Source organism: Malaclemys terrapin, chromosome 9 (genome assembly GCF_027887155.1).
Source record: "Malaclemys terrapin pileata isolate rMalTer1 chromosome 9, rMalTer1.hap1, whole genome shotgun sequence".
In the NCBI taxonomy this organism is placed as follows: domain Eukaryota; kingdom Metazoa; phylum Chordata; order Testudines; family Emydidae; genus Malaclemys; species Malaclemys terrapin.
Window position 1 is genome coordinate 58387533 of NC_071513.1, and position 23845 is coordinate 58411377.

Consider the following 23845-nt stretch of genomic DNA (forward strand, 5'->3'; position numbering starts at 1 on the left):
CACTCCAACCCCTTTAAATATGTTGCAATACGAGCTATTTTGCTATGGGAAACACTAGCTTAGTGTGTTGTATATCCATACAAAGACATGTTTATGTGCTGTTGGTTTTTTACGTTTTCTTTCAGAATCCAAGTAAAGAAAAAGTCTACCTGTCAGGCTATGGTGTGGAACTGGCTATTAAAAGCACAGAATATAAGGCCAAGGATGATACCCAGGTGAAAGGTGAATTCCTACTTAAAATAAGAATTGTATATACAAATAATTTGTGTTATAATAAAATGGTTTCATATTTTTTTTTTTTACATGAATAGTTTTTTTCCCAGAGGGCAAGAGATGGTGCTCTTCTTCCCTGTCTGAGTTCTGAAGAGCCACCATCTCTTCCTTCCTACTCTCCGTGGTGTCCTCCTCCTCCTCTAATTTTGGGAGCAGGTTTACTCTCTTTAGAGCATATTGATGCCATTCTTTAATTAGACAGATTACTATTGTGCACCACCAAGGCATTACTTCTTCCTTACTCCTCTCCAGAGCATAGTATGGTTCCTCCATCAGCCTTCCAAGCCATACAGGGAGATGGAGACTAAAATATTTAAAATTAGTTTTGCCCCTCTTACCATCTCTGGAGCAAGAATAGGGGCAATCCCCATTTCTGGAAATCTGACAAAGACTGGCTAAACTGCATATTAGTTAAGTTCATGTGTATATATGTATTTTATAGAATTGCATTTAATAATTTTATATTTGTGTCCATTTAGCAGACATCCGATACTTCTGGATTTTTAAAAAGAAATAGCTACTATCAAAAGCAAGTCCTGCTCTTCTAATCTGTTTTAAAATATTAGCAGTGACTTAATCACATATATACTAACTTTGATACTGTTTCAGCCTATATGGCGGTAAACTCAGTAGAAAGTTAGCAGTAGCCATACTGTATTTAAATACATTTCCTTTCATCCAGAGTAAATATAGATCATTATTGAGTAGAATAAAACTTACACTTCATGCAAGATGTTTTAGGGTTTGCAGTGTGACCTTTTTCTAAATACAGTAGAACCATAGTCTTACGAACACCTCAGTAATGGAGGTTGTTCTTAACTCTGAAATGTTCATAACTGTGAACAAAACATTATGGTGGTTCTTTCAAATGTTTACAACTGAACATTGACATAATACATCTTTAAAACTTCACTATGCAGAAAATAATGCTGCTTTTAGCCATCTTAATTTAAATGAAACAATCACAGAATCAGTTTCCCTATCTTGTCAAATCTTCTTTTAAGCTTTCCCTTAACGCATTTTTGTAGTTTACATTTAACACGGTACTCTACTATATTTTCCCCACTCCCATCATCACCTTTTTTTTGGTCTCTGCTGCTGCCTGATTGTGTACTTTTGGTTCCAAATGAAGTGTGTGGTTGACCGGTCAGTTCGTAACTCTGGTGTTCGTAACTCTGTGCTTTGTCAATATTCTCTCTGAGACTCTTACAATAAAATGCTATGCAATGTACAAAAATTATCCCTCAAATTATTCTAGATTGAGCAGATTTCATTCAAATGCCTTTTTTTAGCCTAAATTACTAGTTAAGTATCATTTTGAGAATAACTGGCATACTGGAGCATCTGATTAATTTCAATTTAGGAAGCTTTTATTCTTGTTGCATTAGTGTGTGAGCAATTTAATTAATGTATCATTACAACTTCAGCAAGACCTTTGTGTATTGGTTTATGGAATAGAAGCACCCCCCTCCCTTTTTTTTTTTTTTTAAGAAAACCCCCTCATTCTGGATAAAACTGAATCTGTGGGAAGATCCTTTTGTGTTAGTCAATATATACACATTATTTTTCATTAATAATAATAATAGAGTATTTTGTAGCATTGACATATCTGTTACACTGAAAAATCCTCCTACCCTAGCGAATCCCACTATTCCTCTATTTTTCCTTTTCTGATCCAACCCCGCTTTTCTTCCTACTGTTGCTGAGTCATCTTTACAGTTAACACAAAGGCTGTGCTCTCCTTTGGAGCTCTTAACATCCCTTGGGAAGAGGAGTATAATTTCCAGATTCACTTCTGCACCTCTGTTTCTTGTATTTGGCGGCAAATACAGCATCCTGTTTTTATCTGGTTTAATTTTTTTAATGAACTTTTGCTAGATAGTCATGGCAGCTGTGGTCCAGTGAACTGATCACGGGGCTGGGTGTCACAAGAACTGGCTTCTATTTCCAGTTTTCACAATGACTTGCCATATGACCATGGTCTGTCACTCCTCAGTTGTCCTCGTTTGCCCCATCTGTAAAATATGGAGACGACACTGCTTACTCACTTTCTGTAAAGTACACATCACTCATTTGTAGATTTCAAAGTAAGTATTCATCATTACTGCTTACTGCTATTATGTAAAACTAACCAAAGAATATATGTAAGAAACTACCATCTGAATAGTGCTGTAATAGTAGTGTTGCTTTGTATTTATAGGTACAGAGGTGAATGCTACAATGATAGGTGAAAATGACCCTATTGATGAAGTGCAAGGATTTCTCTTTGGAAAGCTAAGGTAAGACCTTCGTTTGGTAAAAATCTATTGTAGCATGGTAAAACCTACTTTCTTTGTTTTTACAAAAATAACCAAACAAACCCCAAAACTATGTAGGCAGTTAGAGTTTTAGCAATGCACTCAAATAGCCTAAAGACCATAAGAGAGCAGAAACTATGTGTAATGGCAGATGCAGACATTTTTGGTGTGCTAATTTCTTTGGATTAGCTACAGTTTCACTGATCTGGCACTAAGGAAGGTCTGTTTTTTTTTCTTTCAGGCAGTTGTATCCTGACTTGAAGGAAGAACTGAAGGAGCTTAGAAAGCATCTTATTGAAAGTACCAATGAAATGGCACCTTTAAAAGTATGGCAGTTACAAGGTAATTTATATGTGGAAAAGCTTCTTCCTAGTTGTACTAAAACTAAATTTATGTAAAAATATGTCCCTTGCATGGTCTCTCCATGAAAGTGATATTTGCTTATAGGAGGGTATTCTCGAGGGAGACCTTAACTAAATTCTTGGAATGTCCAGCAGCTTTCAGTCTAAACCTTCTTGGGAAGTAGTAATAGAAGTAGTTTTAGTAAGTTTCCATACCAAGTAAGGGACCCATGAAGTTTTCCTTCTACACAATGACTACATTGTTGGTACTCAAACACTCTTGATGTTCAGCACCCTGGCTTATCTTCTGGAAGTGTAGGGTGCCAACTTATTGTATCTGCAAAGTATAGAAAAGAGAGTGAGGAAAATTGAAGGACATCTTTTGTCATGGCCCCACCCTACCTCAGAAGGTTCTGTTTTCTCCAAGCCACTGAAGGACTAAACTCAAGATGTTGTTGATCCTGAGGCTGGGGTGCTGGAACAGTTTTTATAGTCGGGGTGCTGAGAGACAAATTGTAAACCCTGTATATGATGGAAACTCTTTCAAGCCAGAGGGCGTGGCAGCACCTCTAGTTCCAGCACCTATGTTCTGAGGTCTAAGTTTTCTTTGCACTCACCTTGGACAACTTTACTCTTTAAGGCCCTGATGCTGCCACTGCTTAGGCATTTATTTAACTTTACTAATGTAAGTAATCCCACTGTCTACAATGGGACTACTCCCATAGGTAGAGTTAAGGATGTGCATATTGTTTGCAGGATTGGGGCCTAAGGGCTCATTCCTATGTGATGTGAATGAAGTACACTCAATTCCCATTATCGTCTCTTTTCTAGGGAGAAATATAGAAAACTCATAGGAAGGAGTGAATGTAGGACTCCAATCCTGCAAGTTTCTTAGCACTGCTCTCAATTTTCATTGTGGTCAGCAGAAAAATCCTGTATATTTATGGTGCTGTCATATTGTACAAGTTACCAAATCAATAGTTTTAAGTTTAAAAAAGAGACAAATAAATAAAAATACCACCAATGCAGCCAAATGCAAACACCTTGTTATTGTAGCATAAATGTTTCTTGGGCTTTTCAGCTCAGTTTTTTTTATATTCGCCATTTTTCCTTCCTTCTGCTGCCGCAAAATGTAAACTAATTTAGAGTTCCTACAAAAGACATCAAGTGAACTTTTCATTTTTCCTCCCTTGTTCGATCCATATTTCAAAAGCTTTCCATATTCTGCTCTGTGCTTCAGTCCCAAGCATAGTTGTTGTTTGTTAAACAAGCCTATGAGAGGGATGCTGACGGCCCCTGAAAAAGAAATAGCTAAGGCTATTGCATGTACAATAGTCTAGTTGCACAGAACCTGCTCTACCAATGCTCCTGGAGAAGAACTGAAATCATTAACTATTTCAGGAAGTTACAGCAAAATTATAATGATAAATATGCAATGAAATATCTACTTAAATCATGTCATTGTAAGGTCCTTTTGTAGGGGTCCTAGATCCAGGAAGCAAGCATCTAGACCCCACCCCAAAGTAGATTTATTTAGCCAGAGCCAGCCAAGGCTCCTCATGTCTGTGGTGAACTAGAATTCTTGGCACTGCCTGCAAAGACGATTCAGGGTTTCAATTTCAGGAAGCCATTTACACATGGTTGGCTACTAAAGGCTATAGATCAGAAAGAAGACCAAAGTGAGCACCTAATAGGGACAGACAGAAAATTAAGCTTTCAAGATTTCCACACGCAACAGATCATCCTCTGAAATGTTTGTGTCCGAAGTCCTTGTGTGACGTGAAGATGGCAATTGTATGTATTAAGTTGGTTTTGCACTAAATGCATTGCTGTGTTTAGTTTACAATCCTTGACTTAACTGTTCTCATTTTTAGATCTAAGTTTTCAAACCGCTGCTCGCATCCTGGCTGCTCCCACTGTGGATGCTTTGATGGTCATGAAAGACCTCAGTCAGAACTTCCCTACAAAGGCCAGGTAATTCATTGCAGAAGATATGGGAGGCTTTCCATTTAATAACTTTCCTAACCATATTTTCTCCTCTCTTCAGCATGATTAAAGCTGAAGTAGGCCTGTTAAATGTTTCTTGAGGCTCATGTAGCTGAAAGTAAACAAGTACAAGTCTTTCATGTGAGAGCATGTCCCTAGTAAAGATCTTTAGCAGGAAGTTAGATGAGTGTACGAAGTTGTCCTTCAGTGGAAGCTGGAGTTAATCACTGAAACGCTAACACTGTTACCTGCATGATTTCTGTGCTCTACAAGCCTTTTTCATATTGTGATCTCACTTGTGGTCCTCAAATGCATATTAGATTTATTTTTTTTGCACCAGTTCGCACTATGGTCCAGGGGAGATGCCTTGGTAATTGGCAAGGTGGTTAAGGGGGCACGTCTGGTGTCAGAGGATGAGTGTTTGCTCAGTTCCTGGCAAATATACAGTTCTGTGAAAATCTGGAGACAGACAACATCCATGCTGTGATTGGAAATGTGTTTAAACAAGGTTGCTAGCTTGGTTTCCCTGGCTAATGGGGAGAAAGATTTATTTTGAAAACTCTTCTGATTTGGATGGTAGGAATGCCCCTTTGATGTAGTGGGAGGTATGCTGGGCACCATAAGGAGGCCACGTGTTCTAGTCTTATCTCTTCCATTGTCTGGTGTTAATAATTTTGTGCACTTCACAGCAAGTATTACTGAACAAAGTCTCATACCTTCTTCCCCTCCCCCAGCACATATTTTGGCTCCTGAGGTAGGGGTATGTCTTAATTCAGTCTCCCTGTATGCACATGGTACAGACTTGATTATATTCTCATATGCTATTTGTTCCTTTCACAGAATGGGCAAAGAATGAGGCAGAGGGCTGCAAGAAGGGAATTCATGTTCTCTTGTGTTTAAGGCATTGGATTGGGATCCCAGAGAACTGGATTCTATTCCTGGCTCTGTCACAGGTTTCCCATATAATGTTGGCCAAGACTATTGCCTACTCACAACGAGGCTGAATTAAAGTTACATTTCCCAACTTTTGAGTATTTGACTTTTCAATTTTAACATTCTTTTAACATAGCTTTTTGTATGTAATCTAATATTTGTGTTATGGTAGTGCTCATAAACTTTGATCAGAATTGGGGCCTCATTGTGTTGGTCTCTGTACTGACATAGAGGTAGATACTAAAGAGCTTACAGTCTGAGAACTAGCAAAATCCAAAGCATGGCAGAAAGGGAGATGCTCAGACATACAATTATGTACATGTACACATACTGCTCAGAGAAGAGGGAGAAGCAGTAACAGGAAACTTGGAAATGGCAGAGATGCTTAATGACTACTTTGTTTCGGTCTTCACCGAGAAGTCTGAAGGAATGCCTAACATAGTGAATGCTAATGGGAAGGGGGTAGGTTTAGCAGATAAAATAAAAAAAGAACAAGTTAAAAATCACTTAGAAAAGTTAGATGCCTGCAAGTCACCAGGGCCTGATGAAATGCATCCTAGAATACTCAAGGAGCTAATAGAGGAGGTATCTGAGCCTCTAGCTATTATCTTTGGAAAATCATGGGAGACGGGAGAGATTCCAGAAGACTGGAAAAGGGCAAATATAGTGCCCATCTATAAAAAGGGAAATAAAAACAACCCAGGACACTACAGACCAGTTAGTTTAACTTCTGTGCCAGGGAAGATAATGGAGCAAGTAATTAAGGAAATCATCTGCAAACACTTGGAAGGTGGTAAGGTGATAGGGAATAGCCAGCATGGATTTGTAAAGAACCAATCATGTCAAACCAATCTGATAGCTTTCTTTGATAGGATAACGAGTCTCGTGGATAAGGGAGAAGCTGTGGATGTGGTATACCTAGACTTTAGTAAGGCATTTGATACAGTCTCTTATCGATAAACTAGGCAAATACAATTTAGATGAAGCTACTATAAGATGGGTGTATAACTGGCTGGATAACCGTACTCAGAGAGTTGTTATTAATGGTTCCCAATCCTGCTGGAAAGGCATAACAAGTGGGGTTCCGCAGGGATCTGTTTTGGGACCGACTCTGTTCAATATCTTCATTAACGACTTAGATATTGGCATAGAAAGTACGCTTATTAAGTTTGCAGATGATACCAAACTGGGAGGGATTGCAACTGCTTTGGAGGACAGGGTCATAATTCAAAATGATCTAGACAAATTGGAGAAATGCTCTGAGGTAAACAGGATGAAGTTTAATAAAGACAAATGCAAAGTGCTCCACTTAGGAAGGAACAATCAGTTTCACACATACAAGTCGCAGAGAATCCTCCAGCTAGTGACCCCCGCCCCATGTTGCGGAGGAAGGCGAAAAACCTCCAGGGCCTCTGCCAATCTACCCTGGAGGAAAATTCTTTCCCGACCCCAAATATGGCGATCAGTAGAACCCTGAGCATGCAAGCAAGATTCTCCAGCCATACCCTCATTGACCATTGATACTATTTACCCGCGATGGCACGCTGTTGATTGATTGACTAAAATCACGTTATCCCATCAAACCATTCCCTCCATAAACTTATCAAGCTTAATCTTAAAGCCAGAGAGGTCTTTCGCCCCCACTGTTTCCCTCGGAAGGCTATTCCAAAATTTCACCCCTCTGATGGTTAGAAACTTTCGTCTTTGCTGTTCTGCTGAAAGCAGGGGAGCTGGAACAATTGTTATAGTGGGGGTGCTGAGAGCCATTGAACCAACTGTAAACCTTGTATGTGATGGAAACTACTTCAAGCCAGGGGGTGCTGCAGCACACCCTCCTCCCACACCCGCACCCCTAGTTCCAGCACCTGTGGCTTTCTGGCAAGGATCAGGTGTGCAGTGTTTTGACTCTTAATTACCACACTATGAAGCTTAAAGTTGTTACGCTAAAATAATCCTTAATTGTCTCTTACAAATTGTTCTTGTGTACAAATGAGTTTATACTAGAGAAGGTCCCTATTCACCAATTAAAATTTAAAATGCTGGAGTAGAGAAATGGTGGTAGCGCTCACTTTACTATGACTTCCTGTGTTGAATTTAAGGCTTGGTACATTCCAGAGTTGAAGTTTAGTCTTTTAAGTGGTAGTTGCTGCCTGGGGTAGGGGTGTCAGGATAGCATTGCACAGAAGAGTAAGTTTTGAAAGCTGATACTTGGCCTATCTTCTTATTACTATTTTAATGGTGCCCAAATATGTGTTAAGTGCTTCGTGTTGCAGATAATACCAGATTCCTGCTCTGAGGAGCTTACAGATATATTTCAGACAAAGAATGCAAAGTGGGGTTTCAAGACAGCAGATATAGGGCGATGTGGGAAAGAGGACTGGCAGCATCCATCACATGTGATGTTTTGTTTCCTTAGAGCAATAACGAAAACAGTTGTTTCCTCGGAACTCAGGACAGAAATTGAAGAGAACCAAAAGGTAATGCTTATAGAAAATTATTCTGTACATATGTACACTTCACATAGCTTTAAGCTTTGAAATAACCTTTAAAAAATGTCAACACTTTTTTTTTTTTTGTGCTGGAAAGTAGAAGCCAAAATTTTTGTACTTGAGTACATAGGTTCCTAAATCTATATTAGGGTACAGAATAAAAGTGTCTGGCATTTCAAATATGAATGAAGGAGCTTAACTTTGCTCGCCCACATATGAAAATATTGGCCAGGATGCCTTAAAATAGAGAGAGCGCAAGAATGTGGGATGTCATTGTGGAATGATGGTATCAGGCTCTTTTCTTCACAGATCCATAACAGGTGTTCCCAATGGTGAAGAGTGTCTGATTGTCAGATGCTTGTCATTTAATCCTCATGTACATTAAGGATATTAAGTGTGTGATTTAAGAATACAATAATCTGAACTCAGGAGATCTTCTAACTGTACTTGTTTGTCTTTGTAAAATTAATTTAAGTTTGATGGAGATGCTGAATTGACAGCTCTGGAGAAAGAAATGCTCTTTTCATTCCTGGAACTGATATAGCACAAGCAGCAGCTCAAACTTTCCTACAGTGCCCCGGTGAAGTGTCTCAATGTTATTCTGTAAACTAGGGATTACATCCACGGGAGCAGTGGTAACTTGGTCTCCACCCCAGTTCAGTCCTTAGCTTCTCTACTGAGGGTAGGTCTACACTTACCCGGTAGTTCGGCAGCGAGCGATCGAACTTCCGGGTTCGACTTATCGCGTCTTGTCTGGACGCGATAAGTCGAACCCGGAAGTGCTCGCCGTCGACTGCGGTACTCCAGTTAGACGAGAGGAGTACCGCGGAGTCGACGGGGGAGCCTGCCTGCCGCGTGTGGACCGAGGTAAGTTCGAACTAAGGTACTTCAAACTTCAGCTACGTTATTCACGTAGCTGAAGTTGCGTACCTTAGTTCGAATTAGGGGGTTAGTGTAGACCTGGCCTAAGACTGCCAACAAGTGTCAATTTTGGTAGTGACTTTTGTGGTGATTGCTTGGCCGCTAGGGACAGGACTGAAACAAATAACTAATTAACTCATTTAGACCCTTGAACACACATACTGCTTTCAGTCACCATTGACCTGAATTGGATTTGACAAAAGTGATAGCGGGGGAAAGCTCTGTATCCCCTTGTCAGTGCCCTTAGTCAATAAGTCATCCTGGTTAATAGAATTTTTTTAAGGAAACAGGATTGGAAGTTGAGGCTGAGTTTCTGTTTCTGGCTTTGTATGTTTTGGTAACCATATGGGTTTCTCCCAAGATGTAAAGAACAGTTGAAGACAAGCCATCAGAAGTTTAGACACAAAAATTGCTTAGGCATATTTCTGGATTATATTCAAAAGATGTTTAAGTTGTTGGGGAAGTGTGACCTTTAGGAAAGATAGGGTTTAGGGAGTAGAAAATAGGGAGCTTTTAATAGAGCTTTGTTGGGAAATGATATAAAAGGCAGAAAGGACTCTGCCTGATTGTCAAATCCCCAGGTTGAACTGGCAATTAGGAACATCATTTCTAGATAGGGAAATACCTCCTGATCTCATTTATGCAGAAGCACTTATAAAATTATATCAGTAAAACTGCACTTTAAACATAGGGCCTGACTCTTCTCTTACACAGCATTTCTATGCCTGTGAAACTCTTGACTTCCACTTTTGTTACCAAGGGTACGTCCAGACTACCCACCGTATCGGCGGGTAGCGATCGATTTATTGGGGATCGATATATCGCGTCTCGTTGAGACGCGATATATCGATCCCCGAACCCGCTCCCCGTCGACTCCAGAACTCCACCAGAGCAAGTGGCGGTAGCGGAGTCGACGGGGGAGCTGCAGCCGTCAATCCTGCGCCGTGAGGACAGGAGGTAAGTCAGAATAAGATAAGTCGACTTCAGCTATGGTATTCCCGTAGCTGAAGTTGTGTATCTTACATCGACACCCCCCCAGTGTAAACCAGGCCCAAGTGGAGAAGGAGATTGTGGGCCTCAGTGTAGTAAATGATTGCTTGATTATTGATATAATTATTTTGAGGCTGAACAGAAGTTTGCAGTTTTTGTTCATTTGCCAATTGTTTAATAGCTATTTATCAAATACCAATATATGGTCTTGTGTGTGTGTTTTGTCATCTGTACTTCTAAATAGGCTTCAGTGTGCCAGTGTTTGATGTAAGAAAATAATAGTTAAGTGGCTCTGATGCAGTGCATTGGGAATTAGGCAAACCATGCCAATTAACAGTGGCAGGAGTTGTAAAATACATTGAAAATGTACCCATTATGACTGTTCAGATAGAGTAGAAAATACAGGTTTGAAACAGTAATCAAATAAAAACAAAGCAATAGTATCTTTCTATGCAAGATCTGAATTTCATGCTAGCTCCATGTTTATAGGAAGAGCCATGTACAAGCCTGTATTTTTTCTAGCATTAAAATATGAGCAGCAACTGCTCAGATTTATAGACCCAGTTACTCAGTACATTCCAGCTGCTTTTAGCCACTCTGGCAGTACAGAGCTGCCAGGAAGCTTACTTAAGCCTTCTGCAAATTCCCATTATGGTATGTAACATCACTTAAATCAGCTTCTGTACCAGGTGACTGGAGGATAGCTAATGAGATACCAATTTAAAAAAAAAAAGTCTCCAGAGGTGATTCTAACGATTATAGCCTGGTAAGCCTAACTTCAGTACCAGGCAAATTAGTTGAAACTTTAGTAAAGAACAGAATTATCAGATACATAAATGAATGTGATATGTTGGGGAAGAGTCAACACAGCTTTTGTAAAGGGAAATCATGCCTCACCAATCCATTAGAATTTTTTAAGGGGTCAACTAGCATATGGACAAGTGTGAACCAGTGGATATAGTGTACGTGGACTTTCAGAAGGCCTTTCACAAGGTTCCTCACCAAAGACTTTTAAGCAAAGTAAGCAGTCCTGGGATAGGAGGGAAAGTCTGCTCATAGATCAGAAATGGTTAAAAAAAAAAAAAAAAAAGGAAACAAAGGGTAGGAATAAATGGTCAGTGTTCACAGTGGAAAGAGGTAAATAGCAGGGTTCCCCAAGGATCTGTACTGGGGCCAGTGTTTTTCAACATACTCGTAAATGATCTGGAAAAGGAGGTGGCAAAGTTTGCAGACAATACAAACTTACTCAAGATAGTAAAGTTCACAGCTGACTGCAAAGAGTTACAAAGGGATCTCACAAAACTGAGTGACTGGGCAACAAAATGGCAGATGAAATTCAGTGTTGATAAATGCAAAGTAATGCACATTGGAATACATAAGCCCAACTATACATACAAAATGATGGGGTCTAAACTAGCTGTTACCACCCAAGAAAGATCTTGGCATCATTGTGGATAGCTCTCTGAAAACATCAGCTCAATGTGCAGCACCAATCAAAAAAGCAAACAATGTTAGGAATCATTTAGGAAAGGGATAGATAAAAAGACAGAAAATATCACGCTACTATATAAATCCCTGGTATGCGCACATCTTGAATACTATATGCAGTTCTGGTTGCCCCATCTCAAAAAGATATATTAGAATTGAAAAAAAGGGCAGAAAAGGGCAACAAAAATGATTAGTGGTATGGAACAGCTTCCATATGAGGAGAGATTAAGAACATCTTTCATTTAAGAAGAGACAACTAAGTGGGGATATGATGGAGTGAATGAGGAAGTGTTGTTTACCCTTTTACATAATACATTCCGACCTATCAAATACTTGTAAGTGGCTGTCATGTTCTCCCATAACTATTTCTCCTCCAAGCTATATGTAGTTGATTGTTTTAACTTAAACCATGTATGCTGTATTCAAAGTCACACAAAGGCTGCTGTGGAGAACTAATATGGTGAATTTATTGGAGTTAATATATAAATGCAGGGACATTAATAGATTTGAAACACCACAGAATAAATGCTATGGAAGTTTTTTTACGCTTAACATTGATTTTTTACTTAGTTTGTAGCATTTGTCTAATGACTTTGTTACACTTTCTTTTAGTACTTCAAAGGAACATTAGGATTACAATCTGGTGATTCCGCCTTGTTCATCAATGGACTGCACATTGATCTAGACACACAGGACATATTTAGGTATGAACTTGTATAATTTCTTCAAAAAACTGTTCTGGTTTAGAATTTTGAAAGTGTTACTGCATTTGTATATAGATATTAAGCTTGTTTATGGAGAAGTGTGTATTTCTTGTAAATTCAGCAGAGTGAAAGACTAAATGTAAATTATTATTTTTTTAAAATACAATAATGACAAAGGTAAGTCATACTTATTCCCTCAACAAGTAAAATACAGAGTTAAAGTTGTTATGACATCACTGGTGCACCCTGCTGAGAATATACTGAAGTTTTCCAAGATTTTTCCATTTTCCCAAGATTTCTATGTATATTGCAATACTTGACACCAGGGCATGAGCAAAAGACAAATTATTCTCTGAGCACAAATTTCTTTTGCATATAGTTGAGACCTAGTCACTAGTTTTCTAGTTAATTTATTATTTCTTATATCAGCCATTAGCTAGTATTTTAAAGTTGGTGCAGGTCATTGGTGACAAAGTATTCCCTTCTGATGGCTGTAATTTACTAATTTGTTAGTAAATTATGGTCACAGTTCATTTCCTAAAATCCACATTACAATTGACATCCTTGTTGGCAGTTTCAGCAGAGAGGCTAAGCTACGGAGACAAAATTTATCTTAATCAACGCAAGGACAACCTTTCCCTGCTGCTGCCTAGGGTGACCAGATGTCCTGATTTTATAGGGACAGTCCCGATATTTAGGACTTTATCTTATATAGGCGCCTACTACCCCTTACCCCCGTCCCAATTTTTCACACTTCCTGTCTGATCACTGTACTGCTACCCATTGGTTTAGCCTGTTCTGTGAAACAATTTTGGGCTACAGTGCTATCCATCATATATCTCCACACACACACACTCTCTCTCTCTCTCTCATTTTAAGAGAAGAGCAAAATATTAGTTCTTAAAGGTTAAATCCCTGAAAAAATGTCCATCTGAAAACTGCCATATTGGGGCAGTCTGAGTTTGTGTGTGCGCACGTTCCTAGTGCTATTTAACACTGGATTTAAATAAATTTTCTGGGAGAAAATTCTCTTGAGGCAATTTGAAATTACTGAGATGCTAATGTAAATATTTGTAGACTCTTATAATGATGATTGTACCTTAATATAATCTGGTAATGTTTAGGCTAGAGCAAATCAGTAGTTGTATCTTAATATGTGTGTGATATTGAATGATTTGTATTCTTTCTAGCTTGTTTGACGTGTTGCGCAATGAAGCTCGTGTTATGGAGGGACTTCACAGTTTAGGAATTGAGGGCCTTTCCTTGCATAATGTTCTAAAGCTAAACATCCAGCCATCAGATTCAGACTATGCTGTGGATATCAGAAGCCCTGCTATTTCAGTGAGTACGTTTTCTTATGAGCCAGGCTGTCCAGCAAAAATCTTATTTGAGCCTGGGGCTTTTAGTTGCACTCAAATAGACCTTTTTAGCATATCGTACAAGTGCAATGTGTCATATTTATATGAATAGCTAGAATGCAGAATAAGAGTCTGCACTGCAAAGAATTTACAATTTAATTGGCAACACATGGCAAAATATACTAGATTGTAAATTCTTTGGGATACAGACTGTAGGTATGCAGCTAGTGTTACCTAATAATGGAGTGCAGATAGGTGAGAAAGCATAATTGGTAAGAAAGTTAATATGGGAAGGATTCATGTGTTCAAGAATTGGGTTTAAAGGAAGAGAGAGTGGGGGCAGAAAAGTGGTATACAGTTCTTTAACTTGTAGAGCCCAAAATGAAGGAAAACATGTAGTTGAGACGGGAAAATGAGATTAAGGGAGCAATGAAGAGAGGAAGGAGATTGAGGAGATTAGAGAGGAAGTAATAGCAGAGATTAGGTGGGAGTGAGGTTATGGAGGCCCTTGAATGAGAGGGGTGTGTGTGGAAAAAGGGTTTGAATAAGATACTGGGGATAGGGCAGGACGAGATGATGAAGTGGTGCAGGGTTAGCTATAGACAGAGGCTTCATGATTGTGCCTTGTGAAAGAAATTGTAACTACGAAATATAAGGTATCCAGTAGAGCATAGCAAGTGGGGGAAAATAAACCCAAATAATCCAGTGCAATACTTCCATGCCTGAAAAACAGCTCATGTAACTGAGAAGATAACCAGCTTCTGACCAGACTTGCCTACAGCAGCATAGTTGAAAGCAGAACTGTCTTTGACATCTTAGTTGGAGGATATAAATAGAAATTATACAATGCCCCTTTTTATGTGCAGTTCTCCAACTTTGTTGTTATTTCTATGGACAGTAAATTCAACTGAATAAAAATCTAATTAGTGAATCTGGACAAAAAAACAAGCAAACAAGTGCATGAGAAGATTGGAACAGTCGGACTTGTGCAAAATTGAAAAAGCAAAATAGATATTGGATCCAGCATGGAACCACCTACTACTTTTAATTTAAAATAAATTGCTTTCTAACTAGATGGAGTAATTAGAGAATAAAATTAGGAACACTCTGTGTACTTGGCCTTTAGGAGAAAGGAGCAAAAGAAAATTTTATGATTTTTTTTGTTTTTTGGAAAAAATGTTTACCTGTTACATTGCAAAGCAATATAGAAGAGAATCCTTTACTTTGGAAAAAGCATCTAGATTACCAGCAAGATACTGTAATACAGTTATGTTAAAGTATAAGGACAAAGTTGGAGTCCAAGACTTACCTCTTCAATCTAAAAGGTGAACTTCAGTATCTTTAAAGACAGTATTTCAGAAGCACGGGGCCTGGAGTGGTCACCCCGATTCGCCCTACCCAAGGGACAGCTCTCGCTCCAAGCAGCCGTTCCTGATTTCCTCTCCTCTTATGTTCTAGGATGTTTCCTGGAAGTCTTACGATTCCAGATGCCTTTTATCCCTACCCTTAACTCTTGCCTCCTAGCTCAGAACTTTGGGGTTTCCTGACCTGTACCTCAAGGGCTGTCCCTGTATAAATATGTAATTTTAAATTTTTTTGCTGAATATGTGGATCGGCCTAAAGCAGGCTCTCTGCATTGTTTAAAAAAATACTCTTGGGCAGAAATGAGATGATGAAATAGTGAGCCTGGCTCTTCTTGCTGTTGACAACTGTCTGATGTTAATATTTTATTTCATTTCTGAGGGTTACCTCATTTAAGAAATTTAGATGAGAATGTTTTTAGACAGCTTCCCTCTCCTTCAGGGTAGATAGCGTCATTGCTGGTTGGATTCCTTGCGATTTAACATGAATTTCAGTTTACTGCTGTAAAGATCTATAACCTTTTCAAGCCCCTGAATAAATTAAGTGGTCTAAACTGCATTTAATTACTCTGTGATCTGTAACACCTCGAACATGTTCAGCAATAAAAGAGCAAACTTCTTGGAAACAAACAATGTTTGGAATTCCTTTGAGAATACTGTGCTTAGCTTCTTCATGTTACTGGATTGTCTAAGAAAATATAAATTTGGTGGAGGGAGACTGGCCAGCTATAAACGTTGTATCAGAGACTGGCCAGCTAAGATGCTGTATAACTCCTAAGATGGTGCTCCTGTTACTGTACAGAGGCATAAGAAACAAGTGAAGGGAAATATTAGAGGCACTGGATATTTAGTAAGATTTTTGTTGCAGGAACTTAAATGGGAGACTAACCAAGCCACAAAAAATAGATTGTGCATCACAGTGATGTGATGAGAAATGGATCGTCCAAAAACCCACCTCCCAAAAATCACAGGGTTGATATAGCCTTATTTTAATACCTGAGAAATTAGTTACACACCATCATGTAGTAAGGACTTTTTGGCCTTTGATTAGGTAGTCTTTAGAATCAGAAAGCATTAAAATACTAAATACTGTTCATAGCTTTGTGCAGCGCTATGGAGCAATATTAACTATAGATAACTTTCTTTTAAAAGATCAAAAACATCTAACACTTCTCTGCTGTTACTTTCCCTCAGGCTTGACTTTTATTGCTTTTTCTTTCACATTTGTGTTCATCCCATTGTCATGTCTTTGGGAGGGGGCCTTGCATCATTGTAGAGGAAAAAATGGAAGTGCTAAGAGGAGTGAAAATCTGAAATTGTGCATGGTCGAAGACATGGCATCAGAGGGGAAAACAGATTCATAATGTAACTTCTAACAGATCAAATTCAATTGGTGTTTTATTAAACTAGAATGCTTAAATGCAATGCTTGTTTTATATTATTTCAAACATCTCACTTTAACTAATTGCAGGTTATATTAGTTTAACAAGCAATTATTTATTTTTTCTTAGTGGATCAACAACCTTGAAGTTGACAGCAGGTACAATTCCTGGCCTTCCAGTGTGCAGGAACTGCTGCGCCCCACCTTTCCTGGAGTAATCAGACAAATCAGAAAAAACTTCCACAACTTTGTAAGTAATAACCTGAATAGAAATAAGATGCACATTTTTAATAGTGAGGGAAATTTAAGCACTGGAACTACTTTCATACAAGTGTGGTGAATTCTCAGTGATGGTGAAATTACTTAAACATTTTAAACTGAGGCTGGGTGTTTTTCTAAGAGATAAGCTCAAACTCAGCCAAAAATTATGGGTTAGATGCAAGAATCACTGGGTGAAATTCTAGTGCGTATATTATGCATGAGGTCAGACTAAATGATCATAATGATCCCTTCTGATCTGAAAATCTATTAATTAATGTAACAATGCTTTTCTATTGATGGGGTGAGTGTGAAGTTGTGTGAATGCCAGTTTCATGACCTGCTAATATTTGATGATGGCTAATGAAGTTTCTTGAACTTGTCATTGGAATATCACTTTGCCACATGTAAAAGGTTAAACTCATCTGGAACACCTTGCAGGATGACACTGGGCTGGCACTCAGGAAAATCATGTTCAGTTCCCCACCCTACCATAAGCTTCCTTTGTGACCCTAGGGAAATCACTTAGGGCTAGTCTGCACTGGCAATGCTGAAGCGCTGCCGCGGCAGCGCTTTAACATGCCTTGTGTGGTCGTGGCACAGCGCTCTAAAAAAAAACACCTCAACGAGGGGCGTAGCTCCCAGTGCTGGGCACTGTTTACACTGCACTTAACAGTGCTGCAACTTGCTGCATTCGGGGGGGTGTTTTTTCACATGCCTGAGCCAGAAAGTTGCAGCGCTGTTAATTGCCAGTGTAGACAAGCCCTTAGTCTGTTTGTGCCACAGTGGGTAAAATGTCGATAATAATACCTCTGCAGTGAAACATGAATAAACCTGTCCTCTTAACCATGAACCACTGTTTTGGCCTTTTAATGGAACAAACTCATGTAAAAACCTTTATTTTGTAATTTCCCAAAGGTTCTTATAGTGGATCCTTCCCATGAGAGTACAGCAGAATTGCTTAACGTGGCGGAGATGTTCTTCAGCAACCACATCCCATTGAGGTAATGCTACATTTTTATGGGAGGGCATTAGTTTAGCTTTTGTGGCTTTCATGATTATTACAAAGTGTTCATCATTAGTCACGTGGGATGTTGTATAAATTTTCAACAGTTAAAAGTGGCCCAGGAAAGCCAATCCCTCCAACAGAACAAAAGAAAATGGAGAAAGCAAGATACTGTAGGAAAAAGGAGGGCAAAATGATCAAAACATGATTGACTCAAAGCCTCAAAGACATGAAGGGATTTGAGTGGGTGAACCCTAGGAAATGTTTTGTAGAGACCCTGATCCAGAGTTATTCAAGTCTGCTTATTAACAGACCTAGCAAGAACCCTTGTTTAAGATCTTTATAATCATTGGCTATTCTGCATTATTTGTTATGCTAATAAAATCTTCACTAAGATTTTATTTGCATAACAGGCTCATGTTCTTTGGGATTGTTTTCTTTACAGGATTGGTCTGGTCTTTGTGGTTAATGACTCAGAAGACGTTGATGGGCTACAAGATGCTGGGGTTGCCCTTCTTAGAGCATTTAATTATGTTGCGCAAGAAGTGGATAATAATTATGCCTTCCAGACTGTTATATCTGTAAGTGTTCGTAAATGCATGTTTAATATCTGATGTATGAGAGAGACTGTCTGGGTGTTAATAGGATAATAGGTAATAAGAGAAATCTATATTACTTCTGCAACTCTGAATCTCTAGTATCTGATGAAGTGCACTTCAAACACTTTTTCTCTTTCAAAATTTTGTTGGTAAAATTTTTGATAATGAAAACAAGGATCAAATAGAATTGACAGCACTGTGCAAGTTTTCTGTGTCACCTTACCTCCCATTCCCTAGTTCTGCCCACGCATCTCAGTCCTAACCTGCTATGTCACTTACTATTGTAGTTCTGGGCTTGTCTTTAGTAGAGACTGCCAATCCTGCCAGACAATTTTGTGATGGGTACTAGGATGAGAAAAGCAAACTCATTTTCATTTGCAGCTTACGGTGTGCAATCATGTTAACTTAAAATGGTTACAAGATGCACAATTTTTTAATTCAGTTAAATTGCTAGTGGTTTGAAAACTTTGCTTTGTTCTTCCTCCGATTTGTTTTGATATACTAATGATTAGTTGCAAATCAAAGAAATAATATCTAGAATGTTTAAAAAAGTGAAACAAAGATGTTTCCTGATTCACAAGGGGAATGTCAGCCTCCTAGATCATGGTTGTAAGCAAAAATCCTGGGACTATTCTGCAGAAAAACATGCGGCCCTTTTGATTTGTTTAATTTGAGATTTGCTTTGCTGCATATCTTTCTGAAAACATTTGAATCACAAGAAATGTTTGCCATTCTGGCCAACATCGAGGTTAGAGAATACAGCAATAGTCTTCTGAGCATAAGAACTCTTATACGGAGGCATAGCAGGCTAATTTTCAAGACTAGCAATGTTTATCATTTGGCTTGTATTTGTATATAGTCTATTATCACACATAATAACTAAGTTGCCATAAATGTTCTATATTAGAAGTTGGAATGTAGCTGCTATGTTATGTTTGGGAAAGAGAGGGAAAAATCAGTCATGGCTATAAATCTGCATTTGCATCCCCTCCTCAGATATATAACAAAGTAAAAACTGGAGATCAGCTGCAGGTTGAACATGTGGTTAGTGTTCTCGAGAAGCAGTATCCTTATGTAGAAGTGAACAGCATTCTGGGGATTGATTCTGTTTATGATCAAAACAGGAAGGTAAGAATTTTGTGAAATAAAGTATTGTTTTCCTGGTACTTCACTGTTTAATATACCAATTACCGAATATTATTTCAGCCAATATATTGACAGGGCAAATCCCACCCCTCCTTGTGCTGAGGCAGAGAGCCCTTCGGCAATCAAACTGGTGGTATTTCACTGTAGAGGGGCAAGATTTGAGGAGGAACCTGGCATGCTGAGGAACCCAGGTCTGGTGGGGCCTCCTCGCTGTGTGCAGTCACTGGAAATTGGGGTGAGAATGAGAGGCTCTGCTGATATGTAGATCCTTTAGGCTTTCTTCCTCTACCCAAACAGGGAACACTGGGACCATGGAGGCTGCTTCAACCCATATTCTGGAATGTGGGTAGCTTTCTTCCCCTATCCCATCCTATAACATGCTCTGATGGCTTACCCCAAGTAATTCATGCTGCATGCTGGAAAGATGGCCCTAAAAGAAGTACATGGTATCAGCTAATCTCCATATTTGGGATGCCTCTTTTGGCAGGTTGGAATGGTGCTTTGAAAGTTCTGAAGCTTAAAGTGGAAGCATTGGTTGGGGGGGGGGAGGGAGATGGTAAAGGAAAGGAAGGCCCTACCAAGTTGCTGTCTGAAATTTGAGTGCAGAGATGATGCTAAATCAGGCTAGGGCATGAAACTGGGCTGCTTTTGTATCCCTTTTGGCTAGGTGCTCCTGACCCATTGAACCCCCCCCCCCCCCCCCCCCCCCCCCCCAAGATACTTAATTACTGGACTTGGATGTTCAAACAAAGCCCTTTTATGTACAAAAGTGTTAGTCCCTGAAAGGTTTGTTGAGAGAGAGAGAAAATACTGAAGGGATCATTACAAGTGGTTTTACCTGATACTAGAGATTGTGGCCAAATCTTAAAAGTTGCGAGATCTTCTGCTCAAAGGATATAATGTCCTAACTTTTAACCTTGATCAGCCTGTTATAAAGGGATGAAACACTAAGATGTTTTTTGTAAATATCTGCTCTATCTGGCAATGCTGAGGGTATTGCATAGAGAAGATCCTATTTTGGGGGAGTGACAGTGACAGCTCGTGACAGTTCTCAGAGTACCCAAGCCTGAGTGTCATCTTGTTACTCACTTTGCTCCAGTAAGAGGGACGCTTGCTTAAGCCTAACTGGGTGTCAACCCCCTGACACCACCAGCCTGTTAGCCACCCAAACAATCTCCTCTATGCCCTTACTTTGCCTTGCAGGCTAACAGTAGGTGCATCCCAATCCCCAAGCCCTTTAGAACTATTCCCCTGAAGTGTCTAGCCTCTTATCCACTGGACATTCACAGTAATACTGGGTCTGCTGTCCTTAATGGAACAGTGTACACACCAACTTGAATGATTCAGCCCAGCATTGAGATATATTTATAGTGAAAATCACATACGTTTCATCAATCATCAAAGGTTCAGGATATCAGAGAAAGGATAATGGAAACAAAAGGGTTACATATAAAATAAAATCATAATGTGATTTCTAGAGATTAACTTTAACAGGTTAACCTTCTGTCTAAAGAAGATTATCTCACCCAAAATGTCCTTCACAACATTTCAGCCAGGGCAGGTTATGATCCTGCTTTAATGAATGTAATCCCACTTCTGATTACTTCATAGGTGCAGGATAATGGCATGTCTTCCTTGCTTTCACCTTATATTCCCCAAAGTTTGTCTGTAACCCAGTGTCAGGGTAACGCCTTCTAGCTTATTGTCCACTGTGTTGCCCCCGTGTTGATTTCACATCCCCCCCCCCCCATTGACTTGTATGTAAATTGGGCTTCTATTGTGTTGTCTTACAATGCTTAATTTACATGTTGACAGAGAGGTGACTATACCACCCCCATATTTCTAGCAAAAAACCTGTTTGTCATCTCTGCCTTGATACAGACTTTAGGCACATATTTTCAATGTATACGCATAGCTCCTTACATAGTATCTATACATACATTTCACAATAATATTAATGCCCAGCATGACTCCGGCTTTCGTTTAAAACCGCACGTGATATTCATTTGTGAACCAGAATGTACATATCAGGATCAGGATATTCTTGGAACCCCCTTGCCAGTTGGCATTGAGAGGTTCTAAGGTCACAGTACTGAATTAGTTTTTAGATTACTGAATATAATAAAAATGGACCATAAGATGGATACATGCAATGGAGAGACTTGTTGTCGTAACAATAAATACCCGCTAATGTGTTTTCATAGAATTGCGAAGAACAGTGTTTTAAAAAGGCTTTGCTTTATGTCATGTGCCATTATTGTTGAACTGATTTATACTTGGACTTCATAATGTGCGTTCTCTTCTTGTTGTTAATTCTACATGAGATTTTTGGCTCAAATGCAGATACGTAACCATTTATATGTAGCTTTTAAAATTATGCCTTTTCTACCCACATGCACAATAAATCATAAATTCCTCATGCTGGTTTAATGGAACAAGTGGTTTTCAAGTTGTTTTATTATTTCATAATATAAAGAAGTACTCTTAATTTTTTTTTGTTTTGAACTTGTGACTGCTAGATAATGGAGTCTTCTATATAAGAGGTATTATAAACTTATGTTTTCTGTATTGAATATCGTAGTAAAGCTTATGTTACCCTATTTGGGAGAATGTTCTGAATAGATTTCAGCGGAGTTAGAGTATGTTACAGTGAAGGCCATAATTCTTCTATGCAGTAATGAAATAATGTACTTATGTTCGTTCTTTCCTTTTATATCAGGAAGGCAGAGGGTACTATGAGCAGACAGGTGTGGGACCTCTACCTATTGTGCTGTTTAATGGAATGCCTTTTCAAAAAGAGCAGCTGGATCCTGATGACCTAGAAACCATAACAATGCAAAAAATCCTGGAAACCACCAGTCTCTTCCAGAGAGCTGTGTACTTGGTATGTGATGTTTCTAAACTGGGATTTCAAGAGAAGACCTAGCTTTCTGAAAGCTGAAGTCAAGCAAGTGCCTTAAAAAAAAAAAAAAAAAATCTTATAAGCAAGATCACCAGCCACCTTAATTCACGTGATTACTTTGTTTTCAAGCAATTTAATAAAAATGTGTTTGTACAAACAGTAGCTTATGCAGCAACTTTTCTTCCTTCTTTCCTTCAGGGTGAATTATCCAGTGATCAAGATGTGGTTGAATATATCATGAACCAGCCTAATGTTGTTCCAAGAATCAACTCAAGGATCTTGATGTCTGACAGAGAGTACTTGGATCTAACTGCCACGAGTAAGGGACACTTTCAACTCAATAAACCCAATCTGTATAAATATTTATTTACAAGAATTGGAATTTCCTAGTGGAACGCACAGTGTCAAAATGTATTCTCAATAGTATAAGAGGAGAGATTCCAGCCCATTTGGTGCTAAGAGAGTCAGGCTATGCCCAGTAACAGCATAAACATTTATATCTGTGTCAGATTTTTCATAGTAATTACGCATTTTCTATTTTTTTCTTTCTACCTTTTTTAGAAGAATTTAGTGACTCATGAAACTGAGACATTAACAGCACTAGCAAAAGCCAAGACTAATACCATGTACTATGGGAGACACATCAGTCAGTGCTGCTCTATCCCTAAACCCCACTTGAACAGAAATTGATGAAATACTTAGGATTTGCTATAGTACAGATTTCAGTGAAACTTTGCATGGTTAAAATATTAAGAAGTTATATTCCATGCAGAAAGACTATGTAGAATAATAATACAGTTACAGATGCACATGTGTGATCTTACTTGAATGGTTTGGAGAGTAGTAACGCAATGGATTTTAAATACATATTTCTTTACACAGAGATGCAGTTGAATTGAATGGGACCTTGCACTACTGATTTCAGTTGAACTTTGCATTGTGAGAATATGTTGGTTTTGGTATGCCTTGTAACAGTAACATTCATTGATATATTAGCCATAAACAGCAGAAATCAAATGCAAAAACAGTGTCAAGATATTCGGATAATGTGTGGCTTAAATATCAGTGAATGTTATTGATTTATTTCTTCTAATGGTATCATCGGTTTCTGCACCTATAATATTTTATCTTTTTCCTGCAGATAACTTTTTTGTGGATGATTATGCTAGATTTACTGTCTTGAATTCCAAAGATAAAACAGCTGCTGTAGCCAATAGTATGACCTACTTAACAAAGAAAGGTAATAATCATGATAAAATATAAACTGAAATTAACTTCTGTGTTTGTGTAGCTCCTAATACAACTAAGTCTTGATCCTGCTGGGACCTCTGGGGCAGTACAACGATGTAAATTTTAATAACACATTCTACTTAGTCAGACCTTTACAAACAGACTGCAAGCACTTGAGGGCA

At 38.7% G+C, this 23845-nt stretch overlaps 1 protein-coding gene across 3 annotated transcripts in view; it reads left to right on the top strand.

The window, feature by feature from the left end:
• UGGT1 (UDP-glucose glycoprotein glucosyltransferase 1) overlaps positions 1-23845 on the top strand; it is a 91587-nt gene that overhangs the window by 20568 nt on the left and 47174 nt on the right. For all 3 annotated transcript variants that reach the window (XM_054039217.1, XM_054039216.1, XM_054039218.1), the window contains exons 7-20: positions 126-222; positions 2474-2552; positions 2812-2912; positions 4786-4885; positions 8247-8307; positions 12331-12422; positions 13613-13763; positions 16653-16772; positions 17699-17784; positions 18232-18367; positions 19382-19513; positions 22251-22415; positions 22632-22752; positions 23575-23673. In XM_054039217.1, the coding sequence (XP_053895192.1) occupies positions 126-222; positions 2474-2552; positions 2812-2912; positions 4786-4885; positions 8247-8307; positions 12331-12422; positions 13613-13763; positions 16653-16772; positions 17699-17784; positions 18232-18367; positions 19382-19513; positions 22251-22415; positions 22632-22752; positions 23575-23673 (1540 nt within the window). The remainder of the gene's footprint in view (positions 1-125; positions 223-2473; positions 2553-2811; positions 2913-4785; positions 4886-8246; positions 8308-12330; positions 12423-13612; positions 13764-16652; positions 16773-17698; positions 17785-18231; positions 18368-19381; positions 19514-22250; positions 22416-22631; positions 22753-23574; positions 23674-23845) is intronic.